This window comes from Amblyomma maculatum, chromosome 4, assembly GCF_055883805.1.
Source record: "Amblyomma maculatum isolate TAMU_Amacu chromosome 4, ASM5588380v1, whole genome shotgun sequence".
NCBI classification, from domain to species: Eukaryota; Metazoa; Arthropoda; class Arachnida; order Ixodida; family Ixodidae; genus Amblyomma; species Amblyomma maculatum.
In genome coordinates, this window is record NC_139347.1 from 66,346,869 (window position 1) to 66,371,006 (window position 24,138).

At 42.8% G+C, this 24,138-nt stretch overlaps 1 protein-coding gene across 1 annotated transcript in view; it reads right to left on the reverse strand.

Moving 5' to 3' along the window:
- Window positions 1-24,138, reverse strand: part of LOC146191286 (cell adhesion molecule Dscam1-like) — a 123,083-nt gene that overhangs the window by 93,331 nt on the left and 5,614 nt on the right. Inside the window, exon 3 of the mRNA XM_084600303.1 lies at window positions 23,869-24,025. Within this exon, the coding sequence (XP_084456429.1) occupies window positions 23,869-24,025 (157 nt within the window). The remainder of the gene's footprint in view (window positions 1-23,868; window positions 24,026-24,138) is intronic.

Here is a 24,138-nt window from a genome sequence, read left to right on the forward strand (position 1 = left end):
GGCGCTTTTATCGTGCCGGCACAGGCCCGCGTTTATGCCTCAGAAAAGACAAAAAAAGGTGGATATACGTCGAGCAGGAGTTAGGGAGCTGAAAGCCTGCTCCCTCCAGAGCCTTGCTTTGGTGAGAACAGCCCTATGGGGACGCATAGAAAGAAGGCGGGAAAAGTAGGCTTTGAGCTAGTTCTGGTGCAAGAGCATATCGTTGGGGAAAAGGGCGTCTCGTCGAGCTCGACTGGATACAATAAGGCTGTTACGGCACCGCGACCGCGACCTGGATTGAACCGGAGCATCCGGGTTCAATCTCGGTCGTCGGGCTCACGTTTGTATGGAGACTGAACGCAACGGGCTCCCGTGCGTTGCTCGAGGCCAGTGCACGTAAAGACCGAATGCGGTCCCAGTTATTCCTCTGGCATCAGGCATGGCATTCCTCACAATCTGAGTCGCTTGGGAATAATAAAGCTCGCATACTTTATTAGCTTCTTTGGTTCAAATCACAATGAAATGCTTACTATAATATTACTACTACAGGGAAGTGTGCGAGTAAGGTTTGTTACTTTATTGGCTGCCGTTCTCTGCAGTCATTTATCTATTAGCAGGGTAAATATTTACAGTAGTACAAGTACGCAATTCATCCTCTCTTCTGCATTTCATCCCAGCCCATTTTAAGCCCTGGCACTAGCCATTATAAGGGTACCGAGAGTCCTTCTTTTATGATGATTTCTTCACAGGAGATCGAGTAAGCATTGTTAAAATGTCGCGTGTATGTTCGAAACGCATTTTGTAGAACGTTCAACAGCCTGCAATTCATAAAAAGCGGGATTCCACTGTAAAGCTTAAGAAAAGTTGAGGTGTATTAGTTTTTATCTACAATATATGCGAAGACTAGGCTCGAAGCTCCACAGCCCGACAAGCACATTGCAACGCCATTCTTTCATCAAACAGCAGAAATAGTTGCCGTTTTCCACTCCTCGTTAAGCTCGAAGAGGTGCCAAGGTAGCTTCTTGATATGGGAATAAGAATAATAATCGTCTATCGCGCTTGTCTAAGCTGAATTCGTACAGTGGCCAGATATAGCAGAGCGCTTGGTGAATCAGGGTTATATTCTTTGGTTTAAAATGGACAATGGAAGCCTTTAGTGCGAGGCTTCTGTAAAACAGAGCTCAGAATGATATTCTGAGGTAGTGCACACCAGTCGATATCTAGTTCCCTATAGTCCTAGGCATTCCATATCCATAGCCACAGCCATAGGCATAGGTATAGCCATAGTTGTTACCATGACCACATCGACAGGCAAAGCCGAAATATACGACTGGTCAGCTCCCCCAGTGGCAAGCTTGCCATCGGCTTCTTTCTGGATCTTTCTGTGGCTCCATTACTATTTTCTCGTTATGTTAATATCCTCGTTATGTACACCTGAAGCTGTCAGCATTGCCTTTGGTGCATTTATTAGCGTGTCAGAGTTGAGACTTCTGTCCAGCGGAAAGCCTTGCGTTAGCTTTAACGCAGCTGCCGGCGTTTGGGACCTAAAAATTACGAGCATAAGCCTGTGGCGGGTGACAGCTGGCAGGTGAGATTTCCGGGCGCTAATCGGTCAGTGAGTTGTGTGACGTCAGGGGAATTCATGATGCTGCCTCTTGGCAGGAGCTGTATGGGGGGTGAGACGAGAGTGGAATCTGGGGCCTTTGGCGCGTCTAAGCCAAGGAGGCACATTCGTGGGGGCTGTGCAAAGTGAGGCTTTATATGTATGCGAGCTTGCCTTTTACCTAATGTCAAAGCTTACTGCTTTATGCCTGTGAGTTTGCACGAGAAAATAGAAGCGAAATTTAAGGGATTGTCGACCAAGCGACTAGCAACGTGAATGAACGCCAAAGAAGAACCTTCAGTGGGAGCTGCACACGGTAGCCATTAACTCAGTCATGTCCCATTCTAAACGACAGAGCTTAAGTGTCCCGCGTTTTTCTTTTTCTAACGAAGAGCAAAGGCAGTGTGACTACCCAACAGATGTCTGCTCGATGAAATATCATGTTTGAATTTTTCACCGACTACGGCATCACACATCTACACTTGCAGTTATTGTCAACACCTGACTCAGAGCGCATTAATAATTTTAATGCTTATAGTAATTTAAAGCACTTGTTCTTGTATATGAGCTTGAAAAAAAAAAAACACTGAGTTGCACGGCAAAACAAAGCTTAACGTGGTTATGGGGACTGTACATCCAGCTCCACCCGCGTATCTCAGAAGGTTTGCTTTTATGTTTAACGTTACTAGTGCGTTGTCGGGTATAATTCGCTAAACCTGCTCAGGCAAGACTTTCTGTTCATGTTAAAGCTCTTCCGTTATTGCTAAACAATTATTTATTTGTTTTCAACGTACGACATTTTTGCCTTTTATTTTGTTCCTTGATTGAAATGCCCATTACTTGCTGTTCGTATCAGAAACATTATTGTTATTATTGTTTCTACTATATTTAGCTCAAAATCTGCCCTTAAATCAAAGGCAGTGGTAAGTTTTCATTACATTTAGCTCGAGTTTTCACATATTTTATAATGTGCTCAAAATGCATCCTTGTCTTGTGAAGGCGAAGGATCTTGAAGACCATGTAAAATTTTCTATTTCATGTTAACTCGCCTCCCTGAACAAAGCTGTTGTAGGAAAATAAGTTGTTAGACAGAGCAGTGCGCTCAGCTGGTCTATACAAAAATGTCCGAAGCCGATATCGGTAGCTTTTCTTTTACGCCACTTCGCCAAATCGAACCATTTTCTTGCAGAAAATAAGACCACAATAAGAATACCTCCCAAGAAAACATAGAGGACCCAATTCCATGAGTAAGAACTCATAACATAACCGCTCACTAACATCACAGTTTTCAAGCCTAGCATTTTGTCAACAAGGACCGCAATAGATGATCTTCTGGGCACAGGTGCCTCCAGTACGCTAACTAGGTGACCTGCTGGCTTCTAGTTGTGCTGTCCCTAACATATATTTCAGGCCTAAGGTCGACACTCCGCAGTCTTCACGAAGAATATCACAGGCGCTTTTCTTTATTTTGGTTGACTATCCATGATGAAAGTTTAGTATTTATTTATATCTATTCTCCTTTCTTCTTTGATAGTCCTTCAAGTATCCCAGAGGCTGTTTCGGGCCGCAAATCATTGAAAACTTGAATTTTTAAATTTACTATAAACAGTCAAAATTGAGAAGGCAGCCTTACATTATTTGAGCCGGATTTGTACGTGTCTTCGAGAAAAGGTCATTCGGTGACCTGAACGAAGTGAGGGGCTGAAAAGAAAACCAAACGACGGGGTCATCATCGTTGGTTGGAGGGGACGGCGTCTGAGACCCTTCGGTTCTATGGGTAGAAGCACGAAAGAAAACACATATAAAGGCGAGAGAGCCAAGAAGTGCGCCGTCAGAAGTGTTTACAATGGTGGAGTCCGCTCCCCGATATTTCACCTGCGGTGCGCTGGCAGCGCGGTCGTGTGGACGCTATTTGCGGGCAACGGCCGCTTCTCGGATGACATTGTCCGCACAGCGTAATGGGGAAGTGCACTTGACCAGATACTCGCGTTTTACAACGAATCTTTGGAGTACCCGAGAAACGCTGCGAACCGGACCAAGAGCGGCCTCCAAGTACTTGGGCACGCTCGGCCGTTCCACTTTCCACCTCGCTGGAGCTTGACGCTCTACTCACAAACCCTCTGGTGAAGGGTACGCAGGGGTTCGCAAAGGCGCCAGCGTCCCGGTAATAGCCTATTACGTCGGAGCACTTTCCTTGCCTGCCGGAATTTACGCGCCCGGGGAAGTTTTTCGCACACCTTTTTCGCGTCGGTCAACTTGAAACTTACAGCTCCAGGAATGGACGATACAAAAGTCTGTGGTCTATATCGGCGAGAAATTACGGGATATTTTTGTTGTTGTTGTCGTTGTCGTACATAACGAAGCCATTCTTTAGTTTTTAGGCAATATATATCACTGTAAAACTTGGTAGTAATATGACAATACTTGGGAAGAAGGTTGTGCATACAGAAATGAATATGGCACCACTCACTTTATGTAGCTACTAAAAATATTTGAAATACCATGCTTTCTTCGGTGAACTGCAGGAATATTAGTTTATTTTTTTCTAGCTGCGGGAACAAAAACATATTCAGAGAATTTACCGAGATAAATATTAAGTACCTAGCCGAATAAATAATCAAATACTATAACATCAAAGCCATTGTGGCACATCGAATGAAGCTTGAGTCATGCAGGGCAAGTAACCAAGATATTCTCTCACCTGCTTTCACGTCAGCGTCGTAGAAACCCGCAATTTGTGCGCTCAAAGCTGCCACTAACGGCTCGGAGCCGGAGACTAAGCCTATAATCAGGCGCTGTCAAAAGCCAGACCAAGCGGCTAGCAGGTGAAGAGAACATAATACAACTCCTTTCTAGAATAAAAAATAAAACAGCAGCCAGAATATTTGTAACAAGCTACTTCAAAGAAAAGGAGAAGACCTCCATACATTCAATGAAATACCGGAGCGCATGCAGCACATTGAGTATACGCTCCAGAAGCTGGTTCTCATTGTGACAGCGTGACAAATTTTCTGAAGCACGACAGTAATTTGTGACTTGGCGGTGCTACTGTTGCTGTCGTATTCCCCCCCCCCCCCCCCCCCCTTCTTCTAAAGCTTCACGGTGTGTCCCGAAACATAACAATAATGGGCATATTTTCCCGGCAGAAACGGACTCCTACACTCCGACTCTATGGCGAGACTAGCTGTTTCGCATTCAGAATACAAACAGTCAGCGCGCGCTTTTGTTTACAAAAGCACTTCGTAAGAGCTGAGTTGCATGGTTCTAGGGTTGCTCTGCACACAATTCAGGCGGTAACTACAGTGCCGGGAGTCGAAAGGCAGCACACCGTGCCGCACGATGGCCCGGTAAGTGGCAGCTGCCTTCCATAAATGTATAATTTGCTTTCAGAGTAGTGAAGACATAAAAAACATACAGCGCTTCACAGTTCTTAATGCGATCCTCATGCAGGAGAAATGAAGATATCTATACGATTTCAATTTGTTAATGCGTAAGCATTAAGGAGTCATCGGCAAGTTTGGCGTCTCTAATACTGATCCACATTGTAGAAAGAGAACTGGTTGGTATATTGGAAAACGAATGGTGTCATCGAATAGATCATCAAAAAAGGTGTGGCGGAATTAAAAACGTTCGGTGTCGAATAATTAGTGAGTTAATTAAAGCTAATTAAGTCTGTAAAAGGAATGCAAGATGGCCGCCAGCAAACATTCGGTTCCGGTTCTCAACTTACGATCATTTGTTTTGGTGGTCGGTCACGTGTCTTGGTGGATATGAATGAGTGAAAACGTTATGTTGACTATCACTTTTCATAAAGCCGTCATAAGGTGTGACGTCACTGCAAAAGTCTGCAAAAGCCAATTACGTCAATAAGATGTCGAAATAGCCAAGTGGGATAATGTCGACGTTCAAGTGGTGTCACGTAGTATCCAAACTCCATGGGGTGTTACGTCAGAGTGTGACGTCAAAAACCGGAAGCCTCTTCTTCCGTGTCTTCTTTCTTCCACAATGAATGCTTACGCATTCCCCCACTGAGAGTGCCAGTGTGATCTCAAACGTTTTATTATTTTTGGGGGGATACCGACATGGTGCCGCATTTCGATCTGGACAAAACGTCTATTGATTTGCGCTGATTTTAGAGCGTTAAGCGAACGAGTAAAACAGAGGGAAAACCGGGACTAAAAGAACACATAGGCGCAAGGCTCCTTGTTTGTGCCTGTTTTCCTTCAGTGCCGTTTTTCGCACAGTTTTATTCGTTCGCTTAAAATGAACCAACTAGCCCATCAGAGAGTCTTACTTGAGAGTGTTTGCAGGGTATGACTGGTGGGTATCCCAAAATAGAGCATACGTACTCAAATATTGGTCCAACGAGGTTTAGGTAGGCCATGCGTTTTACACAGAAGGGGAGGGGGGAGGTGAAGCTTTAGATGACGGCAAAAGGAAGCCAAGCATTGTTTAGCATCGTTCGTTATTGCTGAGATATAGTCGTTGTACGAAAGGTCGCTGGTTATGTTACTGGCTATGTTAAGGAGATTTCTGAACCAAAAATGGCGCATTTAAGTAGTGGGTAGGAGTGTTTTCGACGGAAAGATGTGACGGATGTTTTATTATAATATTGATAGGCATTACTCATTTGAATCACCAGGATTAATTGAGATTCAGATCATTTTGTAATGCAGCTATGTCGCCCGCATTAGAATATATATTCGTTTTCTTACATTCGCACAAAAATTTCGGCGTGTGTTGGGTAACCTCGGCCATATCTTATTCTCCATTTTTGGGTCAATGTTCTTCCCATTGGAATGTCATTTGAATGAGATTTCCAAGAATGAAATCTTAACAGTTTTCATGCTTAAAAACCTGTTTTCACTGCGAGCACTTTCGGGAGAATGGTGCCAGCACCTTTAAAACATATATTTATATAATAATATTTGTTTCACATTGAAGCATGGTGTCAATCGAAACAATATGGCATGAAGAAGCCAACAAAGCATTTCGCGTTGCTGGCAGTCTTACATTTATGATTACTGCAGAAGCGCCTACAGAGAATTAGATGATTCAAGAGGACATCCCGCTTAATTTTTTTATATTTTTTTTCACTAAGTATACGGAAAAAAACAATTACGCTGGATTGCCTTTTGAAAGAGCGAATGCTATTTTTCGTTTTTTTTAGAAAATGTTACCTGCGCACAACATTTTGTCTACACGTCTTCACCACGCTTCTTCAAACAGCTGATCCAAAACTTTTCTTAACTGGGCTTGCTGGCGGCGCACTGCATTTTACTTGTGCCATCACAAAACGTGCTTGATTTATTTAATACTTACAGCTCTACTCTGACATATCGCAGGAGTAGACCGGGGCAGGGCACTGAATGAAGGCTGAGGAATGAAGCCCACGCCAGACTAATCTAACTAAAGCTGGCACCCACGCATGTCAGAGATGTATGAGCATCTGTCTTAGGTAACCCAGTTACTTCTGTCAATAGTCTCACTCTTGTTTATTATGCGGGAGAATCAAAACAGGAATTCCTTCTCGTGTCTTTTCGTAGCATTTTTTGTGCCATGGACTGCTGCAGCCACATGACGCGTCAGAGAGGCTTGCCGAGATAAAGAGCATAAACACGTGTTTCTCTTCCGCCTACCACATCAGTTTGCTGCTGGGAGACACGTTCCAGTGGTGGTACGTGAACGCTCCCCCTTTAGTGCTTGTTTTATTTCTCGGGCGATTTTTTCCAAGCGCCCAGATCATCAAGTGGCGCATCACGCCCTTACTATGCTGCTTTTGACGCACTTCTAATGCGCCATCTCATCAGTGGCAGTCCAGCAAAATTTGTTTGATTTTTTATGCCCCTCTTCATGCCGTGCGCAGATGAAGCGCCACGTGTGGCTCTCCGCACACCAAGCCTGCCACAGATTCAGTGCGGCGCTGATGGAGAGATGCTTTTTACTTACAGAGAGCACATTTGCCAATTTTATCTCCATCAGGCCGGTGGCTCTTCAGAGGACACTCCTTACCGACGTTTGGCATTGGGCTTTAGAGAAAGCCTGATCGTCCGTCATCAACGCTCTTATCTTCCAAGGTCGTTGTAGGCGTAACGCTGGCTGTTGCATTTCCAAAGACACTGCCATGAGTAAGAGTGAGAGCCACCAGCAAGCCGATTACATAGCCACCGTCTCGCACGCCAACTATACCTCTGCGGAAGCCACCATTAAGCTGGATGCTGAAAACGTTACTGCGCATCAAGCGGGGCTTGGTAATGCAGCATGGGGCGTGATTAACAAATACGAGGAGCAAGATATTGAAACGCGTGCGCACTGAAGACTTTCACTGCCCAGCCACGTAAAGAAACCTAAGAGGTGTACTGGATGAGAAACTTAAGCGATATATTGCCTTGCGCACTCTTAATCCTTTACATCTTCTCAATCATAAGATATGCAATTCACGCTACTATTGTCGGCCACCAGATTGACTATTCGCGAGTGCTCGTGCTTATTCTGCTACGTGAATATTTTATTGAAGAGAGCAGCAAACGTTTGTTCAGTTCCGCACTTTGTCATTTCTGTTCTTTATTTATTGGTTCTCTTCCTCTTCTCATTTGCTTGCTTGATAGGCATGCAGAGTGCGGGCTACTTGTGCACCTCTGGCCCTTTGTTTGCACAGCCGACGTTTATATTTTCTTTCGTGTTGTACAGCTGCGAAATATTGCACCGTTCTTCTAGAGCGATGACAGTATATCACTATTGTAATTACCGAGGATTCTCTTTCACGCGCAACAAATTTATGCGCTTGACTGAGAACGTTCTGACAGTCTTCTCACTTAGTTGGTGCTCTTCACGATCAGATGCCCGAAAGGCAGCTTGTCCTTTTGCACCCTAGCTACATTAGTAAATAGCTGGGACACTAATGTCGGAGCTATCCACCTGACAGGTTGACTGCACCTGCTCTGTGCAGCAGGTGTCGCGCTTTGTATTTTTGTATTCTATCTTGTATCTGTCTGCAAACAGCAGGCTGTGTTATATACTTTTTTTATAACGGACCCCCATCTGTCTTTTGGTCTGCCTTTTTTGGATTGTATGACTCTAATTCTGTCTTGCATTCTTAGCACAATCATATTCTTATTTATGATCCGAAACACAAATTCATCCATTTATGCCATGTTATGAGTATTTCGGAGTGCTTCTTCGGGTGGTTCATTCTACTCTACGCATGTAATATATTGTTTTTACTTGTGCATCACTGCTGTTGTGAACTGCGGGGTCAGGAAATAGTCAGACCTTTTTGTCTCCTTTAGTCCTGCATCTCAGGCAATACCTCTGTATTGCCAACTAAACAGTAAAGAAAAAATATCTCTCATCGTAAGAGAGAATTTCTGACAGCATGATTTCAACCATGAAACATTGAAAGCGCTGATAAAAATAATCCATCTAAAAAAAATTTAAAAGGCAGCAGTAAGGACTGATACATTAGCTACTGAATCGCGCCCTCCTGCAGTTATTTCCTATGGTGTGGTATTCAATTTCCACGACACTTATTGTTCAATTAATAGCGAAGTTAGGAGAAGGCTCCGTCAAAAGATGAGTTTGCTATGATTCTAATATAAAAGCAAATGTTTTGTCGAAGTTTGAGGAAGAAAGCAGATTTGCATTAAAGGACTGCTGAGACGCTAGGGCTTAAGTAATGCGGTTGAAAGGTTCATTCCAAAATTGAGTATCCTGCTCATGTTATAGCGCATCTAATCCCGGTATAGTAAATTTAACTTAGGTGACACCTTGCCCTAATATTACCGGCCAGTTTTTATCCGAGGTGCTTAGTGGAAAAAAAACATCTTTTTGGGCAAGTCGGTGGTAAGTAATCCCCAAAGAAAGTGCTCAGAACTAACATTGACAAAACGCGAAAAAGACAGGCTAAGGCCGCATCTGTTTTTAAGTCACAGGTTCGCATTTATTAATCACTTATTCGCACCAAATAATAACCTATGTGAGATTTACAAACCTGCTTTCTTTTTTGTACAAGCTGATTGGTGGATTGCATATACAACGATTTTCTATGCTTGTTTACGAAGACAGTATCGGCAGGTTCACGTGCCGCCGATTTACGGCTTCCTCAAAGAATTGTTATCTTAGTGAGCAAAGGGTGTCATGATCGGCTAGGTGCAGCCATGAGGCCTGGCCATCACTGCGAGGATTATTGTAGTGGCAGCGCATGTCCTACGACTGCACACAATATATGCGTATGGCAACCTTCGCTGAGTATCACAGACGTTTTAGAACACGTGGTGAGGTGGTAGTTGAAATAACACAGGATTTTATTCTTATACAGGTAGAAGATGCTTTTGTCAGCGATCCGTTTACGACCTTGTAGGAGAAAGGAAACGATGTTTGAAAATTCTTTATTTTCATTTTGCGCAAATTGAGACATAAAACTGGCGTTAATACAAAAAAAAAAAATGTTTGCAATTGTGAGCGGGTTTTGTAGCCTTCTCGTCGATTATTGCGCAGCCCGGTTGAGTTCATAGCAGTTTGTGTAGGTGCGGCTAAGTATATTAAAAGCCGCGAACATTGGCACACTGACAGCTATGAGTTTTATAGGCTACCGAAGCGCAAGCAGTGACTTGCAATATCTTACTTAGAGTGAAGTACTGCCCGGTTCAACACGCTTTTCCTAAAACTATGACGCGTGCTTAGACTATCTGTGCCTTGGTTGAACACTCACCAGTTAAAGAACATGGCGCCTACTTTGGCAAAGATTATTATAGTATGCACGCAGAAGTTCAGATCTTACCTGAACTATTTTGAGGCAAGGATACGTTGTCAACTCCGATCTCTGGCGTGTTGTTTAATGAGTGGTTACAATACGTCCACAAACTCTGTTACAGTCCCTGCGTCAATGTCAATGTAGTTCTCTGTGTCTCACATATGTGCCCACACGCAAGCGCAAGTCAACACATTTCATTCAGTTTTTCGATTATAATGTTTTGATGATAATTAATGTCGTCTTGGTGCAAACTCCACAAAAAGGCACAAAATCTTCACAGTGGTGGTTATTGGCGCAAAAACCGAAGAGAAAAAATTAATTTCAGCAGAATTGGGATACATGTCAAGAAAATATTTCTGATTACACCTGTTCAGGCTGGGGAGACAAAATATGTCTATAAGACGCTTTACACGGCCTCGTGTCCTTCACGCCCGCTGCGCGCAAAGAAACGCGTCTGGATTTTCTGGAGAGGCATCTTGTATATCACAAAGATAACCTTATATCTAGTCTACCGACAGTCAGACATGGTTAATTCTATAAGAACACACATCAAAGAGACAACTAATCGGAATTAATACAAGCAAAACAGAATAACCAAATGTCCCTCCGAAGCAATATTCAGTCTATCGAAAGCCTACAGGTATCAAATCAAATTGCTATTTATAAGTATGACTGATTTGATTCTTTCGTATATGCAAGATCGGCTTCCTTATACAGTAATGTGGTTCATTAGAAATATCTTTATGGAACTCTATTATCTGCAGAAAGTCTGATCAAGTCTGAACTCAGTGTCTATCGCTTCCGAGGTCGGATAAATTAACCTTTTCTTAGTAACGACCACAGGAAGGTTGACAAAGACTTATTCACAAGAGCAGTCCAGATGACCATATATAAGCTCCGCTATTTTTTTCTTTTCTATCCCTTAATTAGGATTTTTTAGTCCCCTCTCTCTGTATTCTGAACACACTTCCCGAATTAAAAAACGCAGACATTAGAAAAACTGGGAATAGTTCATAAAATATATCGTTTGGAGAGAAAAAGGAAATACACAAATAACGTACCAAATAAATACGATTACACGCAAAAATTACCAGGGAATATGTGCAGCCAACCAAAAGAGTGCAGAACAGGGCTTAGCGTGCAGGGAGCGTGTCATTGTGTTAAAGCACAATTTAGTTGTAAAAAGCCAGGTCCTCAATAGACACTGTTGGGTGTACATCAAGAGCCGTAAAACTGAACAGTTAGCACGCACTAGACAGATTATAATCTGAAGACGTACTAGAGGTGAAATGCAATATAGACAGTGCGCTGAGATTTAAACGAACGATATTGAACGTTTGGTGGTCCCACTTGATCAGCCGCTGTCCACGGCAATTCTCCGATAGGGCAAACAAAAATTCTTCAACCGACGAACCGTAACTACACACGTTGAATAACCATTCTTCCTATTTCGAGCTGTTGATCGATTTGGTATTGTTGTACCATCTGCTATAACCTACCTGCTTATCTTGCTTGGCAGCACGAATGCCGAGATGAGACCCAACAGACGAAGAATAACGTTTCTTCAACTGAGAAACTTCTGTGAAAGCAGTGATGTTCATTGTGCAGCCATGTAGTTGCGCTTGAGTGAATGCTTACGCCTGTTCTCTCTCTGACTGCACAATTACACTGTAGGACTAAGACCCTAGATTGACCACTTCAGTGAAAACCATGTAAGGTGCCTTCGAACTTATCTGCTTTTTTTTTTTTCAAAGTAGTAGCAGTATGGCTAAACACAGCTAAAATTCTTTTTCAGCATTTTTAACCATTTGAATTTTTGTTTTGTTCGCACTGAAAACGTTTTGTATTATACATTGCTCGAATTGACAGGTTCTCAAAGTGTAGGTATATTTGGAGAAGATGTAGAATTTTTGCGAGTATATTTGAATGATTCAGAAGGCCAGCATGAGAACTGCGTAGAAAACTGTCATTATAAAGTAGCCGGCAGTTTCGGAAGAGGAGTAGCAGAAACAAGAATCTACGGCTACGTTTCGAAAGAAACAGGGTGCAAAATACTTGGCGGAAGGTTTTCTGAAAAACATCATGAATTAGAAACGAAGAGCCGGGCTCTGCGTCCAATATTAACATTACTGCTGACATTCCAGAGAAGCGGATCGCCGGACGCCTGAATGACGCACGGTCGAGTTTATACCCTTGACATTCGCACTTAGTTCCTGAGTGAAATATATATATCTCCTAAGAACTAACTCAGCGGATGGAAGCGCGGCTATGCTTCTTATGCTTCGTTCCAGGTATACAATATTTTTATCCACCCGCCACATGTTTTCCTTCCGGTCGTACATGCTTGATTCCATTAGCGAACATTCAAAAAGAACGAAAGTTCAGGTATCAACGGCAAATGACAAAAAGCCAGAGATTTTTTCCTTGTACATAATTTCATCCAGAGTTCATGTCTTCTCTAATACTATTTCACGCTGTCGCGTCTCCATTCTATATACATGGTGGTATTTTCCTATCAACATTTATTCACCGTCTTCGTCCTAATCTTGAGATTTACTGTACACAGCCTTTCACAGGTTGTTCTCAACTTATGCCACTCCTTCCTCTAGGTGAATACTTAGAGCTCCCGTGATTACAGATTTTCATTGCTTTAGGCCTCTGTGCCGTAAAAGACGCCGAGGTTTTTCACCAATTTCTTTTTCTCCGTGCTGTGCGGCAATCGACGTGCTTAAACCATTTATTACTCTGCTGTTTTCGTTGTAACGATTCACAAATTATTTGGAAGAAACAACGTGACCACGACTTACCTTTCCGTTGGCAACAATACTGTATGCTGTTCTTAAAGATCAATATGTTGAGTTTGTTATCCAGTGTAATGAAACTCATTGTATCATTGCATTCTTTTTTGGCTCTTCCTTTCTACAATTTTCACATTTTACTCGTTGTGGTAACCATACGCCCTCTCCTGAATAATCACAATCGAGATTAAGAGTAATGTGAAATAAAATGAGATAAGTAATTGTTCTCTAAACGGGGCTTGAAAAAATAAATAGGAGTGAAAGACTTACAACCATCCCAATTTTTGAAAAATATACGCAGTTGAAAAAAATAATGATGTAATTTATTGAACGGCGAGAGTCCCCAGCTCGGCGTCACATTATTCAGGGCGCTCGATTAAACGGTTCAATCCTGGCTGCGGCGGCTGTCTTGCGATTAAAGCAAAATGCAACGCGCATGCGTACGGCGCGATATGCATGCGCCGCACAGAACCTCACGTTGTCGAAATCATACAGAGCCCTCCATTACGGAGTCCTTATAACAAGAGTCAGTGTGCGACAATGAACGTGATCACCCAATATTAACCAAGCCTGAACAGCGTGAGAAAACATGTGATGTATAGAGAAAGCACGCTACACCAGTTGTCACCCCGTACCACATAAAAATCGAAAGTAATCGTTCCGCTCGGGAGGCGTACAGTACATTAACGGCAAACAAGGGCAAACTCTGTTGGCAAGCCAAGGCAACAGCTCGACCGTACTTGACGTCAGTCAAAGGACTTCCCCTCGGCTTCTTCGGTTCTGCGGTGCTCATCTCTCTTCCTTGATCCAATAGATGTACGGTAGAGAAGGCGAGGTGACGTGTGGGCTCGGAACGACGTTATGAACAAACCACAAGCGACTGGTCTTCTAGTTACCTCAAAACTAATCACAATTTTATGAAGCCCCGGTGCCATGTGTGAACGCTTTCTTTAATTTAAACAGCAATATGGCTACAATACTGTTATGCTAGGAATTTCTTATTCTGACCTGGCGCCTGTGGGACATGGGACGTAACCAGAACAAGTCATGCGGCTAAATAGGCAGCAGCTGTCGAGCTGAATAGCTCCTTTGAGATGAGAAGGTGAGATGTGAATGGAAGCTACCGAGATCCTTGGACCTCGGGGCAAACACCCTACTAGTAGATAAATGACTGGGGCAACCTCGTATGTCTTGATTGAAGCCAAACAGTATTTCTATGTTGGAAGATCTTGCATTTGGCGTGGTCGCTTAAAACTGTATGCTAATGAGCATATGTGAGACAATAGAGGCATAAAAAGTAATTAGCGATTAAGCGGGTAGCGAAGTGCATTTATGCAAACAAAGGCCCGCAAGAGAAACCTGAGATGGGATCCATTGAAGGCACACCTATAGTTTGCCCAACAGACGTCTGTACCGATGTTCATGTTGTAATAATGCGTAACCATTATGATCGACGCGGCACTTGTCAATTGAAAAATAAGAATAAGACAGCGTTCAATGGTTTCTCACCGTCATTAGCTGGTGTTAAAAATTTTGAAGGTAATGGAAAACCATGAACAGCTTGTAAATTACTGAGCTTTTGCTGATTCCTTGTAGGAAACATCTACAAGATAACATAAGCTCGAATCATATTGTTGAGGCTTGTGTTGTTTTTTTCTAAGGGACCGGGTTAGTCTTTAATAAGGAGGTACCAGAAAGAGTTGCTAATGTATTTGCGCATGTCCTTGTAATGTGCTGTACTGGTGTTAGAGAAAATGTTCACTGCTATACAATTTCCTTCGATGTTTACGGCCCGCAGACTGTGTCATTTTCACAAAGATTATTTGAAAACAACGTCCTAAAAGCAATTATCCAGTCGAGAACAAGGAAAAAAGAAAGTTTGCGGGCCATTGGTTAGCCTGTGAAAAGGCGTAAGCTGCATGAAATATCTTCCGTGCTGTTGTCTGCATGTGTGACTGCGTAGGATCACGCTATTCGAAGAACTATATAGTACGAGCGTACATAAAAAAGTGGCCCTTGTCCTGTGCTCCTTTCTTAAATTTTAGGAGCATACAAAAAAATAAACAATTCCTTATTGAGAAAATTGTTGTTATGGGTGCGCAAGAGTTAGACACAACCACAAACATGAATCGAAATGCCTAAAAAAAAAAAAGTTAGAAACGCAGAAAAATAAATGCGTTGCTTTCATAAAAGAACCTAGTGGTTCCGTATGCGCGCATGCGTGCGGCGCCTCGGAAATCCCACGTCTGAATCGAATTCAGCTGTGGGCGGGTGAAACAAACTCCACGTTCGAACGCTTCCTGCCAAAGCGCGGAAATAAACGATCGCGGGACGGACGCAACTAAATCTTCCCTGTCGCTGCGGGGGCCACAAATCATTCCGAGCTTCTGTTCCAGTGGTGTCGATCGTCTCTCAGGGCTCCTGATTCGTGGGAACGCGGCCAGGTGTTTGAGTCGCGCCTGGAACGCTCGATTCCTGGGTCATGTCGTTATACCGAAGTTTTAATGGGAAGCACGCAAAACAAATTCGGAGGAATGAGAAAGGTACCAAGCAGCCATTTAGTGGAGATAATTGTGCGAGAACTTTGCTGACTACATGCGCGCACTAGTGAAGGGAGAAAACACCTTTGTTTAGAGCCAGGTAGAAGAAAGTTGTCGCTGCCTGAACAATGTTACAATAACGAATGGTGCTGTTGAAAACTGCGTAATAAATGAACGGCCGGAGTGAACAAAAGAGGTGCATGCGTGTTTTCCAAAATGAAAATCAGTCGCAACGAGGCATAATCATTACTCTAGCGCTAAATCACCACGTAAGTTTAATTGAAAAATTTTCGAACCATCCCAACGTTGCCTTTTATGGGAAGCTAACTGTTATATAGAGTGATATATGAAGAAAAATTTATCTTTGATTTTTACTAGAAATCGGGGATGTCTTAATTTCTTGGTGCCTATACGAGGCATTATCGATTTATGAAAAGGTGTCTATGGACTGCATTAAAGAACTAATAAAAATACTTGGTTACCAAGTATTTGTATTAAAATATTTTGATGCAAATCGAACCGAAACTCGCAGCAGTAATTGTTACGTGTCAATAAGAGGTCCTGAATTAGAAAGATTTAAAAACATCACTACTTAACTAATGTGGGATCGCAAAGTATTATTATTTACAGTCCCAAACACAAATGCGTTATTTAGGTCCATAATTTACCATACTACTTCTGTGGCCCCGTCACATGCACACCATTTGCGCAACAAAACAGAAGGAAATACACTGGATGCCATACAATTAAATCCTACTTTCATATTGTCAAACTACAGTCTTTGTGTTGCCCTTGTCTTTGTGTTCTTGTGTCATTTTGTCTCGCCAATCAAGCATAGAAGAAGCGGCGATAAAAAGCAAGATTCGTTTTCAGACAATATTTTTAGCAGTACATATTAAAGAAAACTAAGATGTTTTGTATTTTGAGCGTGCTCAGCGTCGTCAGATTAAGTACAGATGTCATGCACAAGAGTGTCGGAGTAAATGTTGCTCGAGATTCTTTGTGGGCACATTCCAACAACTGGTATTTTTCTTATTTGCCTTCAAGGCAAGCCAGTAAGAGTGAGAGTGCGCCGGTGCTAAACGTTATTACAGACGGGCAAGCTTACCGGCTGTCAGCTAGAATATGCCGTCTGAGATTTACAGCTATTGTGTTTTGAAGTAACGTTCGATGACTGCTTTCCAACAAGAGTCGTAACGTTCACAACGATCTGTAGTTTGCATTGCTGTGCATGATTATTTGTCTAATATGAGTATTGTGTTAGTCCAAGTTTATGCATGTCCTCATACATGGCACTGGACGAAAATTTGACAACTTTATGAATGCCTCTAAGTTTTCAAAAATGTGCGAGGAATACCTTAACCCATTTCTTCCCCGACACGAAGGGTCTACCTAAGTGAGAGAACTCTACACACAAACAAAGTTCTGCGTCGCCTTGGACTGACTGTGCCCACCAAGCAGACTGGTTCATTGGGAGCCACTTACGATGTACCCAGACCCACTGAGAGAACAAGATGCCATAATGAGTTGTGTTTTCCGTGGTCCCCATCTCCTCCATCCACTTCCGACTTTTCCCTCGCTCTTCCAGCCAGCTGTAATCTCGCATCTAGGAACGAGGCGCAGCCTCCACTATCGCGGCTGCAGATCGCGGATCTCGGCGCCGGGCGGTGGTGACCTACCCTGGTCGAATCCATTCTTCACCGCCCGAAGTGCACAGAGAGCCTGCCCCGAAGGGCTGGTGCCGAACCCAAGGATTGACGCTGTCGTAGCCCTCTGGACAGGGGCCATTACTCGGACTTAGCGCCATTCGTTACGGCTGGCAGGGGATACAGATGGGGCCCGGCCTGCTGCCATTGTGAGCGTATAGAAGGGGCTCTTACCCAGGCTGTGCAGAATGCTTTTTTTGCAGGGGGCCAGTGCAACCAAATATCTGAAGGAAAGTTTGTGGCCATGGCATGGTATTTACGGAAACTTGAGGGTGTAGTTTATTCAGAAAGAAACGCGGGCAGAGATGCATATAAAACGCCTCTGCTAACTTTGATAGCCTAAATGAACGTTGTGCAAGTAAGAGCAGACGCAAGTATGGCTATCGCTGGATTCGAAATTGCAGTTGCCTTAGGAAATATAGTTGAAAACTTAGCACCTGAAAAGATAACTAAAGGTACACTTTCATTATTAACTACAGCGAGAAGTACCACCGCATTTCTCTTACAGTGCTTCTTGAATCAATAAAGGCACATAAAGATGTGTAGAACGTTTATTGATATTCATGATCCAGCTTGAATTGCTCATAAAGTTTAATCTTGAGCCGACGCTTATTTCCTAATTTAAAGGGCATTGTCATGAAATTAGGTCCTCATAGTGGTACTGAATGTGGATAAATAATTCGTTTTCCTTGTAGATGCAACTGTGGATATTTTTCAACGCCCAAATTATTTAAACCCTTGCGTTATTTTTTAAATTAAACCTTTATTCCCCTGGCACAATAGTTCCCTACTAAATATGTGGGTTTTCGAGCGCCATAACGAAAACACCAGTTCCTAAATATTTATTAGTAAATACTTATAATATACGCTTGTCGAATTTTTTATGATATGTGGAACCGAGACTAGTCGCTTCTGCGAAAAATACTCATATGATTTGTTTACTGGGAACAGAAGGCGGTCGTTTCACTCCTCCGCTAGGATAAAGTTATGAAGTCGTAAGGTATCATTATTATTCGAACAATGTGATTTTTTATCTGCGTTGCTTCATAGTAGGTCATCCGGGACTGTGTAGGACATACATTGCGAAAATCCTGTTGCTCCTGGTAATATAGGCACTCCTACGTAATATATTTAAAACGTGTCAGCGCGAAATATATTGCATTGTGAACCCGTGGCAAGTCGAAATAAGGCTACATGATGAGAGAAATAAATATACCTATTGGCTGATAGCTTAGCACGAGCTTACCGCTTCCCATGCCATGTCATGGCAAAGTTTATTTTGCAGCAGACTACACGTCAGGCCGCAAGCTGATTTAGAAACCTGACAGTTGCTTCAAATTCGTTAGTCTTCACTACAAAAACAGGATGCCACAGTGTTGAAATCAATGATGGTATCGACGCACGGAATTTACTTGCGAAACACTTAAGCTATACGCGGTGATGACTACAGCGTCTTTTCGTTCACAGTCACTTCTTACTCGTGAAAACTCAGTTTACAGTGTGACTGGTGTATTTGTAGATATAATGCGCTACGCTATTCATACACACCAGCCAGTAATTTTACTCCCAGTTCCTTCTGACCGCAATCATCTACTCTGAAAATTCTCTCGATAATATTGTTGCAATTTTTATCGCGTATGCTCTGAATGTCAAAAAAAGTCTCTAACAGGCTTCTAAATTTCAGGTAAAGCCGGCATGATGTGCATGTTCAAATATTTAGCAACAAATTGTTGCACTGCGTTGACAATCTAAATAAAGTAATAAATTCAAGTCGGCTTTCTCGCGGGAAAAGACGTGCGCTGAATTACAAGCGATTAGCTCCCCTTCATAAAGCAGGGTGCCGCCCAGAAGATTCATGGGGGAACATATTGACCCTCCTTTTTATGGAAATACGAATTATTAACGCTATTATTCCTCGTGAGTACCTGTTTTGCCTGAACCGCCTCATTAGGGTGGCTGATTCCACGCCCCAGTGAAATCGGAGAGGACGCATAAATCTTCGCTCATTAAAAGTATTTTTTTTTTCATCCTAAAAGAAAATCTTGTACAAGAGGGCTCTGTGTGAGACGGAAGAAGAAATAAAAACTTTCAAAAAGTCGACATATCCTCCGCTTTCTTTTCGTGCTCGAATGAAATCGGAAGGAAATAAAGAGCAGTTGAATTCTGTTTCAGATTGAGACAGGTTCTTCAGCATATCTAAGTGTTTTTAAGCCGCCTATTTCTATGTAGCAGTAATATGGTGGGAATCAGAACTCATATTTCTTTAGAAATAATTATGGCTACTGATGAATATAAGATAATGAAATTGTATACGCGAGAAAGAATTGTGTTCGTTGGCTCATCCAAGGATTTGGACCACCGAGAGTCCTGCGGGTATACCGATGCGTAAATTTGTTTTATTTTCCTTTGCGTGTGGAAATTAACAGAAAATATCACCGATGAGTTATGTATCTGACACTTAGCAGACATATTTAGGTATCTCTTGCATAGAACAAAAATTCATGTTTAAGCCTATAAAGTTCTCAAATCTAAAACAACACATCCGAAAATCGAACGTTACAAAAACGTTACACCTCATTTGCTCCGCAGCGACTTAGGTGTGCTGGCATGTTTTTTTTTTTTTTGCTTAATGTGCAAAACAAGACTCTCAGCGTCAAATTAGTTGTATTAATCAGCCTCTTCTGTAATCTGCCGGCTGCTGAAAAACGATTTAGTGTACATTTCATGGTATTATAAAAATCCAACCAAAGGGGGACATTATTGACATGTTCTGCGGTTATACCTACTCCAGAGAATGCTTCTCGCATCAAAACGGGTGCATTGCTTGAACCCGAATTTCTCACAGACACGGCATTTATTCGGCAGAACCGTTTCACACGGTACTCGGGGTACCTGCCTGCTTCGATCAAGTATTCGAATATTCAAGCCGTGTGCTGTGATAGAAGAAATTTCGTCTACTGTGTGCTTTAAGTTTCAGTTTTTGCTGTGTTGATATATCTGACCTGTAGTAACGACCGCTTGCGCTTGCCTATGCCAAATGTGTTGACGTGTTTTGTACATTGTACTTTCATGCTATATTTGCATTGTATATACCTGCTTGTTACTCCTGCTTTGGCGCTCAGCCTGCAGTACGTAGTACATAAATAACACAAATAAATAAATAGCAAACAAAACGAGCAGCTGTCCAAACGGTGATATCGCCGGCGTCATACAGAGGCGTTGCAAGCAAATAAACATTTTAATGCGGTAAAACAAATCTTTCCAGATCTAGTGCTGCTCTGGCCAAACCTGTTTAGGCGATCATTATTATTATTTTTATTAGGTAGCTGAGAAACTTCTTAAATCCTTCTACTAAACAGCTACGCTTGCCTCTATTTCTTCACCGAATCTCTATGGCAGTGTTGCTACAATCAAAATTAGGCGTCGTCATTTGTACCATAGCTGGGACATCTGCCTGATCTGCATTGCTGTCGCCGCAGACGATGATAATGCAAGATCTCTTCTCATCGAATGAGAGAAGTTCCCTAAGAAACGGGTGCAAGAGAGTATTGCCGACAAAATATCATTTTGAGCGAAATATGAGCTCGAACTACTTTCTGGCTTAACAGCTGAACCATCCTACTGGGTGCGTAGTATAATTGAGCAACATGCAGTATGTCATATACAGCAGCTGTAGCCAAAGGAACAGACCCTTTATCCACCAGGTACAGCGAGGACGTTGTCTTCGTTTGACCACGCATGGGTCTCCTTGATGAGATTCCTCTTCTCTTAAGAGGAGAGAGAAACAGGCTGGTTGACGTAGCTGAAGCAGAATTCGTCGCATTCCGGATACGATTGCGAGTGGCGCGAGGGTGTTGCTCGGCAGGCTTCATAGTTCGTACAGCATGGCTTTTCCGAAATTGATACATCTAATGCTCGCGGAGTAAAAAGCGAGGCAGAGTCAGTACGAGTCATGCTACGCGTAGGTTTTTAACTTATCACCTTATCTAGAAAGATTTTTTACATATATGATATTTTGTTCGGATTACATGGTTTGAACCAACCGTTCTTCTGGAGTACTTGGGTTCGAATCCGACCACAGGCGGCTGCGTTTCTAAGCAGACGAAACGGGGAGACATCTGTGTGCTGTGCAATGTCAGTGCACGTAAAAGAAATCCAGGCGGTCGAAACTTCTGAAGCCCTATCGATCAAGATGCTTGGCAACTGGTCGCGCCGATGGTCGGCGGTGAAGGCCTCCCAGGCCTTGCTCCGCTTCGTAAAAACAATGGGCCTGATCGATAGGTTGTGATTTTGCAGTTACGTTACGTGATATATGAGCTTGGCGTGGTGTGATGTGACGTGATATGGCTTTGATGTGACTATACTGACTTCACCCATCACTCTCTTACCCACCACTTTTATATCTACTCACCCTCTTTCTCTACTCTTTCTTGTAAAACAGACCGCTGAATTCCCAGCAGTAAAGAATAGACGCGGTTCGCTTGAAACTTTCTCAATTACACTTCAGTCTAATCATATAGCGCCCATCGTTCACCGGAGGTAGCAGGAATGCACTTGATCGCAACTAATACTATTTTTGAAGTTCTGCAGGGTCTTTGTAGAAGCCGCTTCGTCAACACTACTGTAATGTTTCTAGAATGCAGAATTGTTATCTTGCCATCTTCATTCCGCAAAAGGCGATACCATGTTATCATTGCATGGCGCGTCATCGTTAATTACTTTGCTTGCACCCGCGCACAGACACATAAAAGAATTCACCGTTAAATCATCCTCACTCTAAGCGAAAGCAAAATACATTCCACGGTTGAAGCATTATCAGTCCCAATTATCAACTGCTGCCAAATCCTGAGTATATGAAATGCATATTTAATTATGAATATTGCCTAAATAATTATAGGTCTTGACTGCAATCATCAGGCTTTGCTAAAGCAAAATAACCTCTGTAATGTCTGTAACAAGGCGGCAGAGGGAAGTAAAACCGTAAGAAATGCGTATTTTCCTTACTATTGCAATAGTCTTTTCCGCAAGCCCGATTTTTATACTTTCAAAAAAGAAAATTTTTGTACGGCGCTACAAGGGGTTTAGCAATGAACAACATCAAAATTTTTATGTTTCTGCTAAACCCCTTCTCCTATTAAAAAAAAAAAAAAAACGCTTTATCACAAAGAAGTATTTCATGCATAAATATGCTTCCAAGCGAAACCTTCTTCTCACGCCAATAAACCAGAAATCACAGCCTGTATTGTTACTAATAGTAAATGTTAGCTCGAAAGGCGCTGATGGAAAGGCGCGGCGCATTCTCGAACAGCTCCCTCCCGAAAGCGATTAAGCGCGCGTTGTGGTTTCACACATCACATCGACCCCGCAGATGGCCTCCATTCTTCTCGCTCTCATGGACGTCGGTTCAGTGCCGCCTCATAGGAGCGGCCTGGAAAAACGATCGCAGTTACTAACGCTGACAGCATTCAAGGAGAGAAAGTTTTGAAATGCCCGCCCTCGGTTCGGCGAAACTTCCGGCTTTATCTTCGCCGCGGTTGCCACACGGCGTTCACTTGAATCTGGCCAGAATGAAAGTTAGATCAATTAAATGCGCAAAGAAAACTCTGTTGCTTGCTTTTTTGTTGAAACCAAATAGCCGGCAAAAGTATATATTCATTAGATCACCTTGCTTGCCTGCTTAATTTAGAGGTTATCCAGGAAAATCCCGTGTACGACGTGTTTGGCCCACATTTTTTTCTTTTTTTTTTTCAAATTTCTCACAAGTAGCTTTGGTGAGGTAGCGTTTAATGGCGTTAGTTCTCATACATTTCGTTTATTTTTTTTTTAAACAAAACTAAGTAGTGCATACACTGATTCGATATTGTATTCTCCCATCTCATTGTAACTTTACTCAATATGTGCTGCGCAGGTGACATAATTGACATCTTTTTTCTTAGGCGTCGGACCTAATGTACTTACGTTCTAATAATTTTTCTTTATACTCAAAATTGCTCGTTTGACTGCCACCGAAAAACTTTACAAATTGGACCACCAACTGAAACAAATTGGTAGCAATTACCTTCATACTGAGAAAGTGCGTACAACGCGTGCGGAACATCGCGATCCATTTTGCAAGCTTCCCGTTTACCAAGTCGACATTTTAGCCGGCGCTTTATAAGTTTGCTGAAAGACTGGTGGATAACGACAAGCTCGTCTGACTCCCTTGTTTCACTGAATATCAGGCGCCAAAGACAAACTTCGAATTTAAACTCGTAATTTTGCAAGCTTCGCTGAAACTCATTTCAGGCCGAAGATTTGATGCGCACGGCAGATTCCAGCCAGTGATTCCTGCTTACCAGAATACGTCAGGGCTTTCTACAAATTCAGTCAGGCATTCAGTCCTTCTGATGTCCTTAAAGTAGGAATTAATCGCCATTTTCTATAGCCATGAGTATTTTAGTTGTGTACGCCCACAGCTTTGGGCCCGAGTGGTCTTTTTCAGAGCACTCACCTCCTCGGACGTGCGCAAGTCGACTTTTCACAAGACCCACACTGTTAGAGGCCAAGCAGCGGTATGTGGTCGAGTGCACTTCCGGTCGGAACTGGGAAGGAACAAACGCCGGGAGAACCAGAGAGCCATCCGCACGGGTTTCCCGCAAACCGGGGACCTGAGGAAAAAGAATCGTTGCTATTGTGCGTGGATCATGACTGAAGCCCTCAACGCGGTCAAGCCTTATAAAAAACATTCCGCGGTCAGCACAGGTTCCCAGATCATGAAGTC